We start from the raw sequence: 20,053 nt of genomic DNA, 5'->3' as shown, positions 1-20,053 counted from the left end.
TTCAGATATCATTAATGAAAAACTCAACAAATTAGGACCTGCCATTTATAAAAATATTCCTGTGCAATGTTAAGAGGTCTTAAATAGAGCGTACTACAGGCCTCTGGGTTCAGGTATTTTAATACGGTTTTTAAAAACAGATTTTAGAAGTCCACAGATTTTGCAAAAAGAATTAATTACAGTTTGATTCTTCAGATTTCTCTAACTCACAGGTTCTAAGAAATTCTTTTTCAGCTCATCGACTGTGTTGTATGTTCCGCTGGCTGAGTCCATACATGAAACAAAATTTATATTTTTATCCATATCATGTTATAGGCCAGTGTTTTTTTTCTCGCCATCCCCAAAAATTCTGAGATAAACAACCTTATTAGGATTATCTTCCTTATCTAACAGAGAAAGCATGCAGAGTCTAAATGTTGGATGCTGGAACATTACTCATCAACAACTCAACAAATTCAGTGGCAAGCAAGATTCCTTTTTAAATATTATTATTTTAAGGCTGTAAAACCAGAGAGGTTCACTGGAAACCTAATCTGCTTCAAATTTAACAGCCTGCAATGGGACATCAATTGCATAAGGCGGAGAAAGGTTCAGCCTCCTGTAGTGCTCTTGACCTTGGGTGTTGGAGCAAAAGCAATGCTACTTGGCAGCATACCCAAACCACTCCCCTGTAAACCCTCAGGCAACCTGACAGGTCCTATGGACAGGCTGTCCTGGATGGGTTTCGGGCTGAATGTGCTTGGGAGTGATGCTGACAGCTCTGACTAAGAGGTCAACCCATGATTAAAGTGAGTGGACCCACCGACAGGCGTGCAGGATTCCTGTCTTACCCTACAAATCCAGGTGGCCTCTTGGGGTAGCTTTGTTTTCACCCAGCTCACATCCAGACTCTCTTAGGATTTCCTGGGGCTGCTTATACAAATAACACATATTTAATGATGCTTACATTGTTATCCTACAGGATTGCTGGGGCACAGCCTTTAGCGAGGAAGCACAAACACAGTCTTGTAGACTTTAAGGCTTCACCAGTGCCACTAAGTCATCTATTATGCATGTGACAAACGTACGCATGGATGCTCTAACGAGACTGAGAGGGAAGCACATAAAAAGTGCCTGTAGGCAGAGTACCCCACCCCACACTGCTTCTGCAGTCTCCCCTGCTCCGTGTCACGCTGAAGGAGACCACTGATGCAGTAATGCATCCTGGTGAAGTACAGTGAAGCCTGAATACAAAGGATGAAGCTTGAATACAAAGAGGAAGAGTTCAGGCTATTTATTCTACTTAACTGTAAGGTAGTTTGGTTGTTGATTTCCCTGCTCCTTCTGCTTAGCAGCTCTGCCCTCAGTGGCCTCTCAGATGCCTTTGGTTGCTCTCTCCTAAGTGGCACTTGCCCTGCCCAAACTAACTTAAACAGGGAGGTCACTCATCAGTTTCTGCTCCTAATTCCTTCAGTGCAACTGTCTTAGTGTCGGTGGTGTCGCATGGTTCCAGTGACCAGATTTAAGGCCATGAACATCAACTGTTCGTATTCAAAATGTGCAGCGGTTATGAAAGCGATAAGCTGTGGTATGGGTATGGTACACGTGCGCTAGATCAAGCGCAGAGAAACGATGTGATCCAACGAACGCGCCCAGCAGTTGCACATAACTGACAACCGCTCAAATAACTAATGGAGTGAAATAAAAAAAAGATCAAACTCAATTCAAAATGACAGAGCCATGAACTGACAACTAAACCATATAAAAACTGACAGGGCAAACAGATCTAAATGGAAGATCTAGGTGCAGAGCATAGGGAAGCATCAGCTGCTGGGGAAATTCCTCCAGTCCCTGAGGGACATTTTGGGAGCGTGTGTGTGTGTACACGTACAGAGGCTCGTTCCCAGCCACGTGGTGTCTGCAATGCAGCAAACTTTGTGCTGTGTCATGCAGACAAAGAATTAATCCTCTTCTAAGACAGGGTTATTTAGTGGGTGGTTATCTCACTGAAATCCCTTCATGTCCACCCCAGGGACTGGGATGGGTGCAGAGCCACAGACAAAACACATTACTGATGGGTCTCATTCCTTTGCACATCAGAAAAATTGTGGAGGGCTTGTAGTCTTTTAACTTACATATTTTTTACTTAATAGTTAAAAACTCCTCCAAAACAGTCAATGCTTTCTTGTACTCAGTCAGCAGTGACCAGGCCAGTGCCAAAGCCCTGCTAGGCGATGCCAACACTACTCGAGGTCGCTCTCGTCTGGCGCTTGGCACCCCTCCGTAGGTACAGAGTTACTTCAGCCCAGTTTCCTTCTGCCTGGCTCCAAGTGCTCCCACACAGGATGGCAAGGAGCAGCAGGCTGCCAACCACCCCACGTGTGCCCACATTTCAGTGCCTGCCATGTTCTGCGAAGGGCTGAATTCTTCCCCATGGCCAAAGTCACCATCTGATACACCTGCAGAGCTCAACCACCCCGCAGCTGCTGCCCTGAGCAGAACTTAATCCAGAATCCTTAGAGTTCCCCACTCCTTGCTAGTATGACCTGTCACTGACCCCAGCTGTCAAACACACAGATTGGATGTCATCAAGCTCTCCGTAATTGATATTAATACTGGGAACGCTGAGCTGGGGACATGCCTCCCAGGCCACTCGACTCCCCAGATTCAAGTCATCCTGTAGCACTGCTCAGTGCTCACCACGCATTCATGCAGATGCCCTGGCACTTCAACCAACCCCTCTCTAAAGTCAGCAGGGAACAATACTGGAGACAGCTGAAAACAGAAATAAGATGCTAGCAACCGCTCTTTGCAATTAAAAAGAAGGACGGGACGGAGCATGAATATGTGACATGGATGTCACAGCTCTCACAAACTTCAGGGGCTGAAACACTTGTATATAATTCCAGGGCTGCAAGGTTTTAACAGTAATTATTTATTTTTTAAACATCTAACTGCTATACCTGATCACTCCTCTTAGTGTATCTCCAGCAGGTCTCTCACACACATTACAGTGCCTGCTGCTGCTCTTGACAGCCTCTGGCTGTATTTCCATTAGCAAATCATGCAGCACAATAGGAGCAGATCTGGAGAAAAAACAGCTGGTGCCAAGAACCCAGCACAACCCCTCTGCTTCTTTCAGAGCCTTCCCACCAGAGCAGCTCTGGCCCCATGGCCATTAACCCATTAGCAGCTGGGATGCACTCGGTGTGCATATGGAGGTCAATCTTCCATGTCATTGCTATCCAAAAGGTATTTAGCAGATGCAACTGAAGTATGGTGAGCAATGATGACTACAAGATTTGCACTCCTAATCTAAGATGAACTAAACCAGTAAAGTAGATGACCCCTCTCTTTCACAGAAACAAACATCTTTCCTGAATTTCTTTCTCCTGTGACTTCTTTTGCCTTGCTTTTGTCCTCCCGTTTTCATTCTGTTGCCCACCTCTGCTATTTGGCATGGCATCATGATACTGTATCCAAAGCAGTTTCCTGCCTCACTCACTTAGTCTGCCCTTCAGCATGGGACACATGCCACTTTTTTTTCTACTTGATCAATCCCCACTTTAACTCTAAGCAGACGGGCATTGATAGAAGATGCCAGAATGACAGTTCAGATGCTTAATGCTTTAACCCTCTGGAAAACTAACGGCTTTGGTATATTGCCTGCAGTCTGCATAACCCTGAACCATCACTAGGGTGAAGGAATCGCTGATTTTCTAAGGCACTACCTGCACAAGGATGCAAACAGAAAACGTTGACCAGTTTGTGCTCTGAAATTACCACTGTTAATTGTAGCTCATCAGTCTTTGAGGGGGATCTCTCATTTAGGTCTAAAGGGGAAGAGGATTGCTGCTACTCAGTCCTTGCCAGAAGGGGAGACAGTTCGGTATCGGCAGGATGGATTCCTACTGTCAGCAAATTCCTAACTCTCCTGGTCAGTCAAAAGGTACAAGGGGGTGGTCTGGCCCCATGGAATTAGGAGTCACTGTTTGCACTCCTGCAGCCTAACTGCTTTTCCCTGTGGGAATAGAGATTACTCTTATCCCAAGGGTTTAGCAGAACTTCTGTATCTGCCCTTTTCACAGGCTTTCAGGAGGACATTTTGCGTCACTCATAGCTGCTGTTCTCCTCTTTTGTTAGGCTATTCTCTCAGGATTTATATGGTGTGTAGAAGTTTTGTTTCACATCACAATGTGTTTATGTGCAGGTCAGGAAATTCATCAGCCGACTGTCTGAACAATTAAAACAATTTTGGCCAGCCTCGCTTTGCTTTGATTCCAGGTTGGGGTTTGCTGTGACTCATCTAGCTCATGTCTCTATCAACGCTATTGACCACAGCTCTCTGAAGAGGGCAAACGCAGCTGGGCTTACCAAAGAGCTGCCAAATATTAGCCTCGTGTACTGTACAAATGGTTGCTGTTTGTTACCACCCATTGAAAGTGTTTTCTCTAATGATCAAGTTTGCCTTCATCTAGGGAGCTGTTCTGCTCCTTCACACGTCCCTTAATCCCCTCACTTGAAGCAACCCAGTCTGTCAAATTAGGCTGGAGGACAGAAGACGCCTTGTCTGAATCTGGCTTAATCTGTACACGATTTGGGTCACACGGCCCTTACCAACAAGCGCTTGGTTGTTGTCAAAACCAGCACAGAGCAGAGCAGGAGGGTCAGGCCCTCCGCCTGGATGGGGCTTTGCCTGAATTGCTGCTGCCCTCTGCTGCCTGCAGAGCTGCCAGGGCCAAGGCCCCGTGTTGCATGGGCACCGGCCAGGTGTGAGGGCAAGCGCTGAGCTCCTGCTCCTTCACACCCAGCACACCTGAGAGCTCTGGCTCCAGCCAGATGCTCACTGCAGCCTGGCCGCAATTCTACTCAAGTTCCTGGGAAAAATGCTTTTCTACATTCATAAGAAAACAGGGAGTCAGGCTCTTGCCAGCAATGCCCACTGATGGGACAAGAGGCAATGGGCACAAATCGATTAACGTGTCCATCTGAACACAAGAAAACTCTTATGTTTTTCCTGTGGGGGTGGTCAAATGCTGACACAGGTTGCCCAGGGATATTGGTGGAGTCTCCATCCATGGAGACATTCAAAACCCAACTGGACACGGTCCTGGGCAGCCTGCTCTCATTGACCCTAAGGGGGTTGGACTAGATGATCTCAAGAGGTCCCTTCCAAAATAAATGATTCTGTGATTACATATTAAGCATTATATAATAATATTAAGCATTATCTAAAAGCAGATATTGCTGAAAATCTCTCACTGAATAGGTAAAACCATCAACTATAAATGTTCGCAGATATTTTAAGTGTAATCCAAAGATGACCCTTCTGCACATCACCAAAGAAACGAACGTACCTTTTTTACAACTCCTGTAGTGGCCACGATGTTCTCTGCTCCTTCTACAGTCTTGTTTGCCACTGTGTTCACACTGGCTACTACAGCTTCTCCCACCACATTGGCCTGCTCTTTGGTCTTCTCAGCAACTGGGATTTCAACAAAAGCAGAAAGTCAATGAACTAGGCAGTGCCAAAAGGCTGCCAAATTCACTGGGACAATAAAACAATTGCATCGAGGTAAGAGAAGAAATCAGTCCTGCTACTGTCCTTATTTGGATTTTTTATATGAGATCATGTCTGAATTTAGATCATGTACATGAGCATTTTGTCTGACTCAAAATGCTGCTCAGAGAGCAGCGCTGCAGCCTATCAGTCTTTGTGGGCAATTGGAGAATGAAAAATTCACTGTAAGATACTGAGACAATTGTGCAAATCAGGTATTCTGCATTGCAGACTGCATATGACCTCTCTCTGGGTACCTTCTGTTTGATTTAATACACCTTGGTAGGGGAAAAAAAAAGTAATTTAGTCATTAAGGATCCATTCATCTCTTCAAGGCAGTTCAGGAGGCTGCCCAGCCTTGGAGCTTGCAATACCTAGAAAGATCCCTTAGGGTCCCTGACTCTGTGATTGCCTGACAGGAGTCTCCCAAAGACCACACTTTTAGCCTGACAGGACCTGATGCAAGTAAATCGTCTCTGCATGCTGGGCAGCACTCTTGTGCATTGTGATATGTCTAAACTGCTGTGAATCGTCTGAGTCTGCCAGGTAACATTTGTTAGATTTTTTGACCTCCTCTACTGATGAAATATTTTCTCCCATCCATGTGCGCTGCAAATGCCAGACCCTGACCCATCACTCCTGGCAAGCATGCTCCATTCATCGAAGGGAAGGTCACGCAGGTCAGCGGTGTCCCTCAGAGACCTTCCATTTGGCAGGAGTGACGGCCTTATCAAGAGGTCCAGCAACACATCACAGATTTCCACATCTCTCTCAGGTCTGTGCTCTTACCTGAGGTCACACTTTGCACTACACCTTCCTTGGTTTTGGCACCTGTGAAAGGAAACACACGGTCCATCAGTGCCACCTGGCAAAAAAAACCCTGGTTTCTGGACACGGACAGCTTTCTGTTCTTACAAGGTGCAGGGGGGAGCTGTGGCGCTGCCGGCACCTCTGCTAAGACACAAGCCGTTGGCACAGCCAGCAGAAGGGACCAGCTTCCTTCCTCAATAAAGCCAACGAGTACCTTTGTGTTGGGAGTTGGATAACTTCAACTGCAAATTGTCTGGAGATGCCTAGACCTGAAAAATCTTGATTATACCATGCTGAAGCATGAAAAATCATCCCTGGAGTATTTCTAAAATGAAAAGAACAGTCGAGTGGAGGCAAATCAATGTTAAGCTAATTGTAAAAATGAACGTACAATAAAGTCACCTGGTAAAATCTCACCTACTTCAGTCTTTCAAGACAAGGAGTCACATCCGTGACTCTCGCCTGCCTTTCAGCAGGATACGTGGCTGCAGTGGTCATTTAAGGCTTCATTCCATACTTCTCATAAAGACTCTGGAGAAACTTGAGGCTGAGTTTACAGAACCACCACCCACCTACTACATACCTACTTACTAGATTCCCATTTTGGTGCCTCAGCCTAGGCTGTAAGGGCCTGCTTGCGGTGATACACAGAATGCAGATGTTTTTATCTCAAATTATGAAAATACACCATATATGTACTTACATTGTAATTTATCTCGCTGTTCTCAAGGCAGAAAAGCTAACAGGATGTGAGGGCATTCAGTTGGCAACACAAGCAGCCCTTAAGGAATAATTAATCTCTGGGGCTTTCCTCCAAGCTTGAAGTGACCTGCTATACATCCCATCTATTTGTACACTGCGGCACATATGTCAAATCGTATGGTAGATGGGTAGCCCCCACAGTAACTGGATGCTTTTTCACATTAGAAAAATAAAGGATCAAATTTCTCTCTGTTGGAAGTTAAATAAACATGTGCCAAAAGGCTCCACTGGTCCCCACTTTACTGTATTTTGTAAATCACCTGCACCTATACAGGATCTTTTCAAGTTTCCCGTACTGACACAACAAAAGGATTTTTACAGCCAACTGTCACAATGACAGAAATAGAGAGCCAGGCAGATCTTTAACTCCAGAGGTACTGGAGCATCCACGGGTGTGGTGGGAGAAATCAGCTACAAACCACACCTTGCTCATTAACAGCCTGAAAAGCAAAACAGGTGCAGCACCCTGATAACAACAGATCCAGCCCAGCTCTGTTCTGCCCGATACATGTTATGTATTATTGAATGTAATTCTCAATTGTTGATTTATTTTGGTGGCTGTAATGGTTGCGTGGGGCAGAACAAAGCTGTTCTACCACAATAAGCTCTCAACATTTCACTCCACCCTCCCAAACTGTGTCAAAACTAAAGAGATTAAATCTTTGTACTTTATACTTGTTACTGCTATAAACTGCAGTTCCTAATGATGCATATGGTACGTGTGCACTGCAGTAAACTGGATTCAATAGCGATGCCCAAGATACACAAATGCGCACAGAAGCACAGCAGTGAGCAGAGCAGCTCAAGTCTCAAGCCATGAACGTGAGCTCCTGAATGGGCCAAACACACACAGTTCAATTCAGACGCCATCCCGCTTCAGTTTTCCCCCCCCAGTGCCATTCCAATCAAAGACCGCCACAATATTGATTTGACATACAACATCTCCTCACGTCAGACACAGATGTTGAAGCTTAGCCCTTCTTTGCTGTTTTTTGGTCAAAGAGCAGTTGTTAGGTAAGCGAAGGATATAACCTGCTGTACTCGCCTTGCGTATGTTTCAGTTTTGCAGTAAACACGCTCAGTGAGACAAGAGCTGTACTTCTGTCTGGTTTTTTTCCAGACTTTTGATTTAAGATGACTACCTGGGCTCGATTCTTTTGCAGAGGGAGGGGAATGGGTGGGTGCCACGCTGTCTGATGGAAAATAATTCCAGAAAGGAGGGGTTCAGGTAGAACAAAAATACCCGAATCCATTCCACGACAGAAGCAACAGCAGTGGGAAGTGCCACTGCCAAGGAGAGCTCTCCTCATCTCCCAGCCACACCCCATGACTCAGGCTCGGCATCCATTATGCACCACATGAAATCTGACCTTCCGGCATGTACCCTCTCCAGCAACCCGCATCTGTTGAAGCAGAAAGCAATCACCTGATGCTCAATCTCATTTCACTCATTAGTCCTTGCCTGCGGCTTGTGTACACAGAATTAAAAGTTCATGCATCCTGCCTCTTCTGAGTACTGTGAGTCATCTGTAAGAGCTTTGGTATCGCAAGGGTGCGACCGAGGCGGTGGAGCACTGTGCAGTGGGAAAGGAGTTGTAGTAGAAAAGCATATTATGATGTGCTGTAAGTCCTGCAAGAGTTCGTGCTGGAGTCACTTTGTTTAAGTAGAGCTTGGTGTTTTGGGGCTTTCTGTGACATGCATGATCGAGAGCCGTTCTGGAAAACTAGAAGTGCATTCTTTGTTGAGGCTTCCTGAACTATAGTATAAAACAGCACTAATGACCTTATACTCAATACTCTGATGCAGTTTTGCATTAACTTCATTAATTAACTTCAGCATCACTTATCCCCCCATTTAAACCAAATGAAAAAGACAGCCCATTGAATCAACTTCTGGATACACATTAACTGTGCAAGAACCCACAGCCACTTCGGTATACCCAGAGGCTGTTACAATTTGCAGAGCGGACTGTGATTTTGCCAAGTGCAAAGGTGGCCCGTGCTACAGGATTCCTCTCTTTCCGTGCACCCTCTTCCCTACCCTACACATTCAGCAAGCCGCACAGCGGGGCAGGAACACCCCACGCTCATGACTCCCCCGGCGATGGCAGCACCTTTAGCCAGCCCAGCTGTGGACTGCATTGCAGTGCCAGCACAGAAGGGGGGCACCTCGGGCTCCGGCATGGGCTGTGGGAACTGAACCTGCATGGCTCCGAGTGCAGGGATGAGGCGGCCGCAGAGCCCTAATGACACCATCTGCCTTGGGCAGACCCCTCTGCATGAGCATTTTTTTCTTCTGGGGCAACAGCAAGTGACTCACCAGATGTGGTGGTTGTGCCCAGACATCTGGAATCCTCCTTGGAGAGTCAGTGATGAGTTAACACAAACCTGAATAAAAGTCTGGGATCCAGTTAATCCATCCTAGGCTTTGAGGGGTTGTCCCCCCACCCTTCCTGACCCTCAAGCTTTTATACAAGTATTATTTTCTCCTAGCATCCAAAAATTCAGATTACGTCACATAATGCTCCAGACCAAGCTGCTAAGATAGAGCTCTGCAAAGGAAGGAGCAAGGAAGGAACAGTTCAGGTCTCTGATTAACCCTTCATGTGTCACAGAGTGAGAAAAGGTGTCACAGACATACTAATCACTCCCATTTTAATCGATATACCTGGCCTCCACCTTCTCTATTTAAAAATCAATCCTCTGAGCTAATCAGCATCTGGCCTTTACTTTTCCTGCCTGTGAAAGACTGAATATTCCCCAGAGGGCTGAGCATCCCTCGGTGTGCAACAGGAACTGAATCAGCCCCAAGGCAAAGCACTATCCAGTGCATGACAGGGCAGGAATTGGTGGTATACCAAAAAACCCAACAAACCAAAAAAAAAAAAGGAGAAAACACTTCATCTTCACCTTGATCCTTATTTGATCCTCATTCAGAGATTTAGGTTTTAAGAAGGCTTTTAGAAAACTTTATTGAAAAGGTTAGAATCTCATGAGCAGACTTTGTACCTCATGACTGTGCAGAAATGAAAAACAGGTCACAGTATGCAGATGTACAACGTGACTGAACAGAGATGTGAGGAATTAGGTATAAAAATTTGGAACAATCATTTCTGACATCGCTCAAATCGGGAAGCAGACGGAGCAGTAGGGATGCCACAATGTGACACCTAGATGTGATGTTTCACAGGCTGGTGTTTCGGTTACTGTGGTTAGTTTAATTATTTACAGGGTTGCTGTTTACCTTTTTTCTTGCGAGTCAGCTTCAAATTAAGATGTGAACCGTTACATATGTTCATTCACAGCATGCCAATAGTTGAGTGTTTAAAATTTGGGGATGAAGATATTACCAGATCTGCTACACATAAAATTTGTATTTCATTTGTAATTTACAAATATATATCAGTAGCTATAGTCAATATAACTGTTTTAAATATAGCAGCTACATACACCTGTAGATGCTGCAGCATGATAGCAGGAACAGACTGCATGCAAACTTTCCTACTTAAAAAAACCCCTCACTCCCACATCTAGCAAACAAAAAACTGTGTGAGATGCAGTAATCAGCACCAAGGTGCTCAGTCTTGGGAACCTAAGACTTCATAGATTTTATAGTATCTGGAATATCTGACCATCCAGCCATATAATTATATGCACCAGATAGTGGAGGTAGCAGGTTTTGAGGGTGACCTTGAAGGGCAGGTTTCTGAAACAGCACATTAACTGTGAGAGAGGTCTCTAGCAGGACATCAGGCGTGCTGTTTTCCAGATCCTATCCTTTGGGCAAAATGAATTTGGGTGTCTCTTGTAAAGCGAGATTAATGTGTGCATGGGGAATGAAACAGCTCAGTGAACAAGAGAAGGATTTTAGGACAGAACAGTATCTTTGTGGGGAAACAGATGCATCCTGCAATCCTCACTTAATAATGCTGCTGGGTCCTGTCAGGGACCTCATCAGGGTGTCTCGCAGCGTGGAGGCGAGGCAGAGATCAGCAGTGCTTGGATGCTTGGAGACTGAATGACTCAGCCTGCAAACCACCAGTGAACAGTCGTAACAGAAACCTTCCACCTGGGCATATGCTGCCTAACACTGCATTAGTTCTGCCTCCCCTGAAGTAGTGGCTGTTTCTATGTCTGATTTGCAGTTGGGGAAACTGAGGCACAGGAAGGATGTGGCACCCCAGGCTTACACAGCCACTCTGTGACAGAACTGAAGATGTTATCCAGACCTCCTGCTGTTCACACCCAAGCTTTAGCCACAATATAATTTCCCCAGACTCTCTCAGAGACAATCTATGCAGCAGTTCATGCTCAAATGTAGACTGAAAATAGTTCTCTCTTACCTACATACATCACCCCTTCTTTAGTCTTCTCTGCAGCCTCTGTCACTCCCTGCTTGGTCTTTTCTGCAGCAGCCACCACACCTTCTTTAGCAATGGAGAAACCTTTCTTGAAGACATCCATTCTTGTTGCTTGCTAGAGTATTGCCTGGACAATCTGAGGGAGGGACAGCAGCAAAAAGCACCTCAAGACCGGGACTGCAATGTGCAGCCTTACCCTCCGTGGATACTCGGTTTCTCTGTCAGTCTCTGCCTTTGCTCTTACTCCTCTGCTGGATGAAGGCAGTGTGGCAAACCTCACAGCCTTTGCCGGCTCTTATTGATGAAGTGTGCTGCAGTGTAGCCAATGCCTGTGAACAGCTGATACTGAAACATTAATGATATGGATCTGCTTGGGAAGATTTAAGAAGGGAGGGGGAAAGGAGAAGGAGGACATCAGTAGGTAAGGGACTGTCTGGAAAATTTCCAGACAGATAAAGCTTTTAAAATGCACTGCAATGCTCTCACTCAAGGATGCTCTCATGTGAAGAGGGAGACTTTTTATCTGAAGAGCTGAGTTCCTGAAAGGGCATCTCCCTGAGGCTGCAGCAGGAGGCAAACACAAGCTCTCCAGGGTTCCCAGAGGCTGGAGAGCACGCAGAGCTGGCAGCGTTTGTAGCAAACAAACAGGGTCAGGTTTCTTGGTCTGGCAGTTACCAGAACCCATCCTGCACAAAACTGTAACAAGGACCTTATTTCTAGTAAATATGGAGAGAAAAAGGAACCAGCTAGAGCTTGGTGCTCAAGTGAAGGGAGCTGGAGGTCCCACTTGCCATGTTTGTCAAGCCTGAAGTTGGCCCCTCAAGGCATTTAGTATAAATTATGGTTTCTGCTCAGCTGCACATCCCGTTACAATGGTTCATTTCTGAAAAATCAGATGCCTGTCGGGGGAAATCCTGTTTCCTATTTGTTTCTCTGAGTTGCTGTAGACAGAGCTCCGCTGCTGCAGAGTGATACGCCGTTTTACACCGCCGCCATCACTCACGTCGGAGCTCTGTGCTGCAGAGCACAGCGGGGCGAGAAAATCATCCAGCTCAGAACTGACTGTGGAAATCTTACAGTTAGCATAGAGGGTTCATCCAGCCTCAAGGCCTCGCTAAGAAAAAATACCAAAACGTATTATCATTAACCATAGCTGGATAGCCTAATGTGCTTGAAGTTAAACTCAAGCTAAATTGTTTTCTGAAGTAGATTCTGAGTGGCCCAAATCAGCTCTCGTCCCACTAGAACAAACTGAAATTCAATGCAAGCACCCGTGAAAGCAATTGCTGGTGCAACAAGGTGATTATTTATTATTATTTAATGGTGCCATATCTGAAACTAGGGAAGCCATGGACCAACTGGTCTCTGAACACAAACCCTGACCAGCTTTGGCTGCTTTTCCTCACCAGGCAAACAGAATGTGAAATTCAGAGGTTTAATGGCATACAGGAGGGCAGCACACCGTAACGTCATGGAGTGGAGTGGTCCATAAGCCACTGCTGCCACAAGTTATCAGCCTGGAAGGGTCAGATGGGGAATGACTACAGAGACAGGACAAAAGTCTGAATAAAAAATGACATGTCTGTACATACATGCAGACACGTATACAAATACAGTTCTTACTGTGGAAGTAAGCTTACTTCTTTAGTTTTTGGGAGTGTTTCTTACCCCATACCGACACAATTGAAAGGCTGTTGATTTGGAAAATAACATACAGATTTCTTAATCTTTTTCTCACAAATGGGTCTCCTTACTTAAAAATGAAGAACAGATTTCCATTTGAATGTAGAGGAGCCAAATCTCTGACAGACTAATAAATTTATCAATTGTTAATTAAAAAAAGTGCAAGATTCAGAGAAGGCCATCACAACACACCAATTATTATAAGAGCTCTCATTGTTCTAGACTGTTGCAGCAAGGAGTGAAAAAAGGTTTTTCTTACCATCTTCCAAAATTTCCTTTAGGTGGCTGATTGACTGCTATCCAAGGTGCACAGTTGGTGCTCATTTCTCCTCCCAGGGTATTCTTAAATTGAAGATATACACATCTTATTGTATCATACAACCAGTGGTTTAAGCTAGCTGCTCTTGGGAGTCAGTTGCAAGGCTCCCATTGATTTCATTAGGCACAGGGCAGGAGTCTTATTTTTGCTACATTTGGTAAAAACCGAATTTGCCATCTTTGGGAATGGCTACTGGGCCCATTTCCTTTCTCACTAGGCTTTCAAAGAGCATTAAAGCAGAGCACAGCGCTTCGCAGGGTTATGGGCTTTACCAGTATTTTCAGGAGAACGCCTAGCCTGATAAGGCTGAGTGAGAAGTGTATTTTCATTTTGTTAAGCTCTTGTTCTGTCACTGTGATTTGCACCATTGAATTCTATGTATTTCGCATTGCTATAAAAGGTAAAAAATACATGAAATACCAAGACATCCTGGGATGTGAAACATGAATCATCACCAGATTGAATTAGCCAGTACCCGAGCGGGATACTCCTTTCCTGCCTTCTCCTCTCCCGGTGACCTTCAGAAAGAGCTCACAAGAGGCATTTAAATGCCGTTGGATCCCTCCCAAGGCAGCAGGCAGTTTGCACAGGCATTGTTTTACCTTGAAACCCTTTTAGGAAAGCTCTGGACTCAGGACAACATCGTAGGTGATCTATACAGAGCAAGCATCAATAACGACTCCTGAACGTTTGCCACCCATGGCAACTGTGGTACCCCATTTCTATTCTAAGCAGAGGATTCAGTTCTGATTTGTTGCCAATCCTGCCTCGGACAGACCTAACACTAGGAGTTAACGTAAGCAACCTTGGCCTTCAGATTTTGCGAGGATCTCAACTTTGTGCCTGAAAAACAATATTTCCCTTGTATTAGATAACATAATCAGCAGCTAAAGAGAAGCTCCTCCAGCAGGCAATTCAGAGAACCCAAGTTCCCGCCTCACCTGGCAGCAACCTCTTTTTCTCTGTTATCTACCTTGGGACACAGGGGAGAAGTCAGTTAAGCTAGACAGTAAGTTCCCATTTTTTCTATTGACCTTCATTCATATCACTTTGCAAACAAATTCACATCTCACAAACATTTAGCTGATCTGCATAATACCAAAAGAAAGTCTTGTCTTGATTTGTGCAATGACAAACCATCCAACCGTTGTTCATTTAAAGTCTGAGTTCTGTCTGCTCAGGCGTGTTCGTCAGGTCTCTTGCTACATAACACCGTAGTTGCTGGAGAGTCTCTGAAAGGCGCAGTTCCCACCTCCGCACGCCTAAACCCCTCTCTGGCTGCTGGTGGCTGAGGTCTGGAAGCAGGTCTGTGCAATGCCTGCCAGTCATTCTGCAATACGGGCAAGACAAGTCTAACTCAATTCTACCTATCCCCAAAGCACAGGCGCAAGGGAAAGAAAACAATCCAAAGCAGAAATCAAGATTCCCTTCCTCTACTGCCTGACTTTTTTCTCTGTCTGCAACAGATTAAACCGGGATTTTACTTAATTTGTGTCTCTTCCCTCTTTAAATTTCCCAATTGCAACAAAACCTTAACGTCATCCTTTAACAATGAACTTATGCTGGAGACAGCTGACAAAGGCATCTTGCTGGATGAAAGGAGTGGGATTTGGTCATATTCTATTGAAGTATTTAAATGGTGCATGATGTTTGAAAGACAGGTAAGGAAAGGAAAGACAGACTGCTTTTGTGGCTGGTAAATATCCTTTGTTCAGGAAGTTTTTGTATGGAGAATAATATTAACATTAACAAGATCAAACTTTGCTCTGTATAAACAGAAATCCTTCCTCTCTCTCTCTCCCCCCCATTTATGAAAATGTCAAAATGCCGAAAGGAGAACTGTCTCAGATCATTCATTTTCATGCCCTAACGAAAACAAGCAGTTCTGTCTGACATCCTCCTGGCAAACAGTTTAGGACTTGAATCCCTGCATGTACGTTTGCATAGTTAACGAGTAATTTCCTCTGCCAGGGAATGAATAGCGTGAAGGCTGACGGATGAGCCGTTTTTAAGGCACACATACAGCGAGCAGAGTGCTGCCAGTACAGCACACGGCAGTCTTTCTTGACTGATCTCTGCCGTTGAATACCATTGATAGCTTTTGAGCAAACTAATAAAAATATAGTCAACAAGAATTCATCTTCCTCCTCTGAAGGACAGACCACAGAAAGGAATCCTTCCTAGCCCAGCAGCCCCCCTACTGCCACTCCTCTCCCCGTGCTCCCCTTCCCTGGAGCTGCTGCACAGGCACGTGTGCGCATCGGCAGCGGAAGGGAATGAGACAGCGTTTTCTGGATCTGAAAAATCAATCCCTAATGAGAAGTTATCCCCTTGCTGTGCAGCTATCAACAAAACTGTCCTACTCATCTTCCAGATACAAAATCCTTTCAGTTATTCAGTCTGATTCAGAGATCTGGAGCTGGGATACATGCATCTAAAGCAACATATGCTTATGGAAATAATTCCAGCTTTTCAAACTTTTTCCAAGGCTTTTTTTTTTTTTTTCCTTGTAAATACTCACATTCTGAATTTAAGGCTATAACATAGATTTAAGAGCATTATGGAGCAGGCAGTGAATCTGTGAAAGTACAAAACAAACAAACAAACAATGGAATCTATTCACCGAAAATTTAATTTCTAAGGGCTCTTTCTCCAGAGAGAAACTGACTGGAATAGCCAATGCATTTGCTTTCCAAGTGCGTACAAGTCATTTATCAAGCGTATTGTTTGGCACTGTTTGCTGTGTGGTCACCCATCTCCTATCAAATTGTAGCTGCAGGGCTCTGACTCCAAACAAACAGAAAGGGGCCAAGATGAGATTTTACATCTTACGCAGCTTATCCAGAAGACAGTGATGCTATTTGACAACTTGATTATGGAATTGCAAATGGGACATTGAATTCTCAGGGTGGGCAACATTGGAGGGGGTTAAGAGCTGTGTTTAATGTCAGTGGTTATAATTACCAGACAAGGCAAGAGTAGTCCTGACAGTTGTCTGCAAGATCCCAGGGCATACCAATGAATCTGGTGTAACTAGCAATATCTACTCTTTCAAGACTGAAAACAGTTTGAAGAAGCATTTCTCAGAATTACTTGAGGGAAAAGTATTTTCATGAATAAGGACACAGGAGAAAAAAGCCACTCATGACTGGGGACCAAGAGTGGAGGAACAATATCTGTCACCTGTCAAATTTACTTGCCAAAAGAGAGAACAAGTGGGGTGGGTTGTTTTGACTAGCTGTTCTGAGAACTGCTAGAAACTTCTGAGAAGTATCAGGGCAGCTCCAAACATATCCATGATCCAGGAGGAGACGGTTAGTGACCTGCTGTGCCAGTTGGACACCCACAAGGCTATGGGCCCGGATGGGATTCACCCCAGAGTAATGAAAGAACTGGCAAATGAACTTGCCAAACCACTCTCGATTATCTACCGGCAGTCCTGGCTAACTGGAGAAGTTCCAGCTGACTGGAAATTAGCAAACGTAATGCCCATCTACAAGAAGGGTCGGAAGGACGATCCAGGGAACTATAGGCCTGTCAGCCTGACCTCGGTGCCAGGCAAGGTGATGGAACAGATCATCCTGAGTGCCATTACACAGCACATGCAGGACAATCGGGGCATCGGGGCCAGCCAACATGGATTCATGAAAGGCAGGTCCTGCTCGACCAACCTGGTCTCCTTCTATGACCAAGTGACCCGCTTAGTAGATGAGGGCAGGGCTGTGGATGTAGTCTATCTAGACTTCAGTAAGGCATTCGACACTGTCTCCCACAGCATCCTCCTGGACGAACCGGCTGCCCGGGGCTTGGATGGGTGGACTCTTAAATGGGTTAAAAACTGGCTGGATGGCCGAGCCCAGAGAGTGGTGGTGAATGGGGTAAAGTCCAACTGGCGGCCGGTCACTAGCGGTGTTCCCCAGGGCTCAGTTCTGGGGCCGGTGCTGTTCAATATCTTTATAGATGATCTAGATGTAGGGATTGAGTGCACCCTCAGTAAATTTGCAGATGACACCAAGATGGGTAGGAGTGTTGATCTACTGGAGGGTAGGAAGGCCCTACAGAGGGATCTGGACAGGTTAGATAGATGGGCCGAGACCAACGGCATGAGGTTCAACAAGAACAAGTGCCGGGTCTTACACTTGGGCCACAACAACCCCATGCAGCTCTACAGGCTGGGGAAAGAGTGGTTAGAAAGTGGCCCGGCGGAAAGAGACCTGGGGGTGCTGATCGACAGCTGGCTAAACATGAGCAAGCAGTGTGCCCAGGTGGCCAAGGCCAATGGCATCCTGGCCTCTATTAGGAATAGTGTAGCCAGCCGGTCTAGGGAAGTGATCGTCCCTCTGTACTTGGCACTGGTGAGGCCGCACCTTGAATACTGTGTCCAGTTCTGGGCCCCGCACTTCAAGAAAGATGTTGAGGTGTTGGAGCGAGTCCAGAGGAGGGCGACCAAGCTGGTGAAGGGTCTGGAGGGTCTGACCTACGAGGAACGGCTGAGGGAGCTGGGGTTGTTTAGCCTGGAGAAGAGGAGGCTCTGAGGTGACCTTATTGCAGTCTACAACTACCTGAAGGGAGGCTGTAGTGAAGTGGGAGTCGGCCTCTTCTCCCAGGCAACTAGCGATAGGACAAGAGGACACAGCCTCAAGCTTCGCCAGGGGAGGTTCAGGTTGGACATCAGGAAGAATTTCTTTTCAGAAAGGGTTATTAGCCATTGGAATGGGCTGCCCAGGGAGGTGGTGGAGTCACCATCTCTGGATGTGTTTAAGAAAAGACTGGACATGGCACTTAGTGCCATGGTCTAGTTGACAGGGTGGTGTAAGGGCAACGGTTGGACTCGATGATCCCTGAGGTCTCTTCCAACCTGACTGATTCTGTGATTCTGTGATATCCACACCGCTATTACCACATCGCATACCCATAGGGTTTCAAGTACGCGTTTGGAGTAACACCTATTTCCAAATCTTTTTCCAAAATATGTTTTAAATTCGATTTGTCTCACCCATTTCTTCCATTCCAGCAGTAGTATCCAGCTCTGTAAGGTACACCAAGCCTAAATGAGGCAACTGAACAGTGAAGATGTATCTGTGTGTATTAGCCAGTGCACAGTTGCCTTTCTCATCCAGCAGGCACCTCCTAGAAGAGACTGATCTCAGAAGGCAATGAGCGAATCGTCACAGCAAATTACCTTATATGTCCGTTTTCCCTTATCCCACGCTGAGGGACCAGCTCAAAAAAAGAGGTAAAGTTGGGATGCATCATGTTCCTAAATGGGTACTCTTCATCCCTGTTCCTCTACAGATGCTAAGCAAGAAAACTTACAGCTCAGTCTGCCAATAAATCAAATGCTATGAACCAACAGTATAACCTGGGTATGTTATTCAGACACCCCAAATCAGGACAGTTATTAGACAGAAATCTTAACTAGTGTTGTTTACTAAGGAGGATCCTTTGAATAGTTCATATCTTCCATGTGTTCACAGCAGCATTCTATGCTATGCCCATCACAAGGAAAGCGACGTCAGTCCCCAGCATGCTCAATATTTTAACATCTTTCATAACTGCTACCAGAGAGTCATGCTGAATTATTAACTCGCAAATGGCTGAGCAATCTGTGCCTCCCAATTGCTGCACTCATAGGCAGCAGTGTTACAAAGGCACAGAGAACGGGTTCTTGCACCTGAAGGAGCAGCAGACGTTCTGAGGCAGGAGGACAGCAGAGAAACATTGCCCCAGCACTCTAGGAGATATCACATCCATGAAGAAGAAAGATTTAATGGCCGAGTTAAGACTAAGTGGAAAGGTATATATTGAAAGACAAGCCCAAAGGGTTTGGAAGTTGGTCACAAGTGGGACAACTTCAATATCTGTAGCACAATAATCACTTTTCTGCAAGCCATGATCACACAGCAGTTCAGGTTACAAGCCTGTTGTTTGTTTTGTCTCATATTTGTTTCAGTTCCTTCCCAATAACAGGTCTTATTAAGTAAATATACATAACACTTAGGTCACATCCAGTTGTAAGAAAGGCACATTTGTATGTGAAACACGGCACATAAAATATTCACACATTAACACGCGTTACAGCAGGATGCACACAATTCTGAAATAAAAGCAGCAGGAAGGAACACAGGGAAGTTGCGTATTTCTTTCAGTCTTCAGTCCAGAACTTGTGATTTCATCTCCCTAGAGAAGTGACTACAACAGCAAGAGCAGGTTTTGCCCTTAAAATTATCAAAATCTCTCTCTGCTTTGCCCCACGTGCCACTGTCACTGTCCTAGGGCTTAATTGCTCTTACACAGCTGTGTCTGTCACAGGTCAGTAAGGGCATTTCTGCAGTTTTCTAGGTGCTTCCATTAAGCATAAAAAAGGGGCCATCAGAAGTATAGGGGTCCAGATCTGACCAGTGATAAGGAGATGCAAATCCACAGCTGTTAATAACAAAGCCTTCCAAAATCCTAGAGAGACTTTATCCTCTATTTTTCAGTTGGCATTGGAATGACTCCAGAAAAGCTTTACATTTAATGCTCTACAAGATGTGCTGAACTTTGGGCTGTGCATCTCATCATTCAAAACCAGAAAGG

At 45.3% G+C, this 20,053-nt stretch overlaps 1 protein-coding gene across 2 annotated transcripts in view; it reads right to left on the bottom strand.

The window, feature by feature from the left end:
• SNCG (synuclein gamma) overlaps window positions 1-20,053 on the bottom strand; it is a 28,128-nt gene that overhangs the window by 4,819 nt on the left and 3,256 nt on the right. The window contains exons 2-5 of one of the 2 annotated variants that reach the window (XM_068398629.1): window positions 13,415-13,497; window positions 11,455-11,608; window positions 6,329-6,370; window positions 5,337-5,464 (exon numbers count right to left, since the gene is read on the bottom strand). In XM_068398629.1, coding sequence (XP_068254730.1) covers window positions 5,337-5,464; window positions 6,329-6,370; window positions 11,455-11,575 — 291 coding nt within the window. In that variant the 5' untranslated portion in view covers window positions 11,576-11,608; window positions 13,415-13,497. The remainder of the gene's footprint in view (window positions 1-5,336; window positions 5,465-6,328; window positions 6,371-11,454; window positions 11,609-13,414; window positions 13,498-20,053) is intronic. The other variant, XM_068398630.1, reaches the window with a different exon arrangement.

The sequence above is a fragment of the Nyctibius grandis genome, chromosome 4 (assembly GCF_013368605.1).
Source record: "Nyctibius grandis isolate bNycGra1 chromosome 4, bNycGra1.pri, whole genome shotgun sequence".
Taxonomy (NCBI): Eukaryota; Metazoa; Chordata; class Aves; order Nyctibiiformes; family Nyctibiidae; genus Nyctibius; species Nyctibius grandis.
The sequence above is the reverse complement of the archived record's forward strand: the minus strand, read 5'-3'. Positions and strand labels throughout refer to the sequence as shown.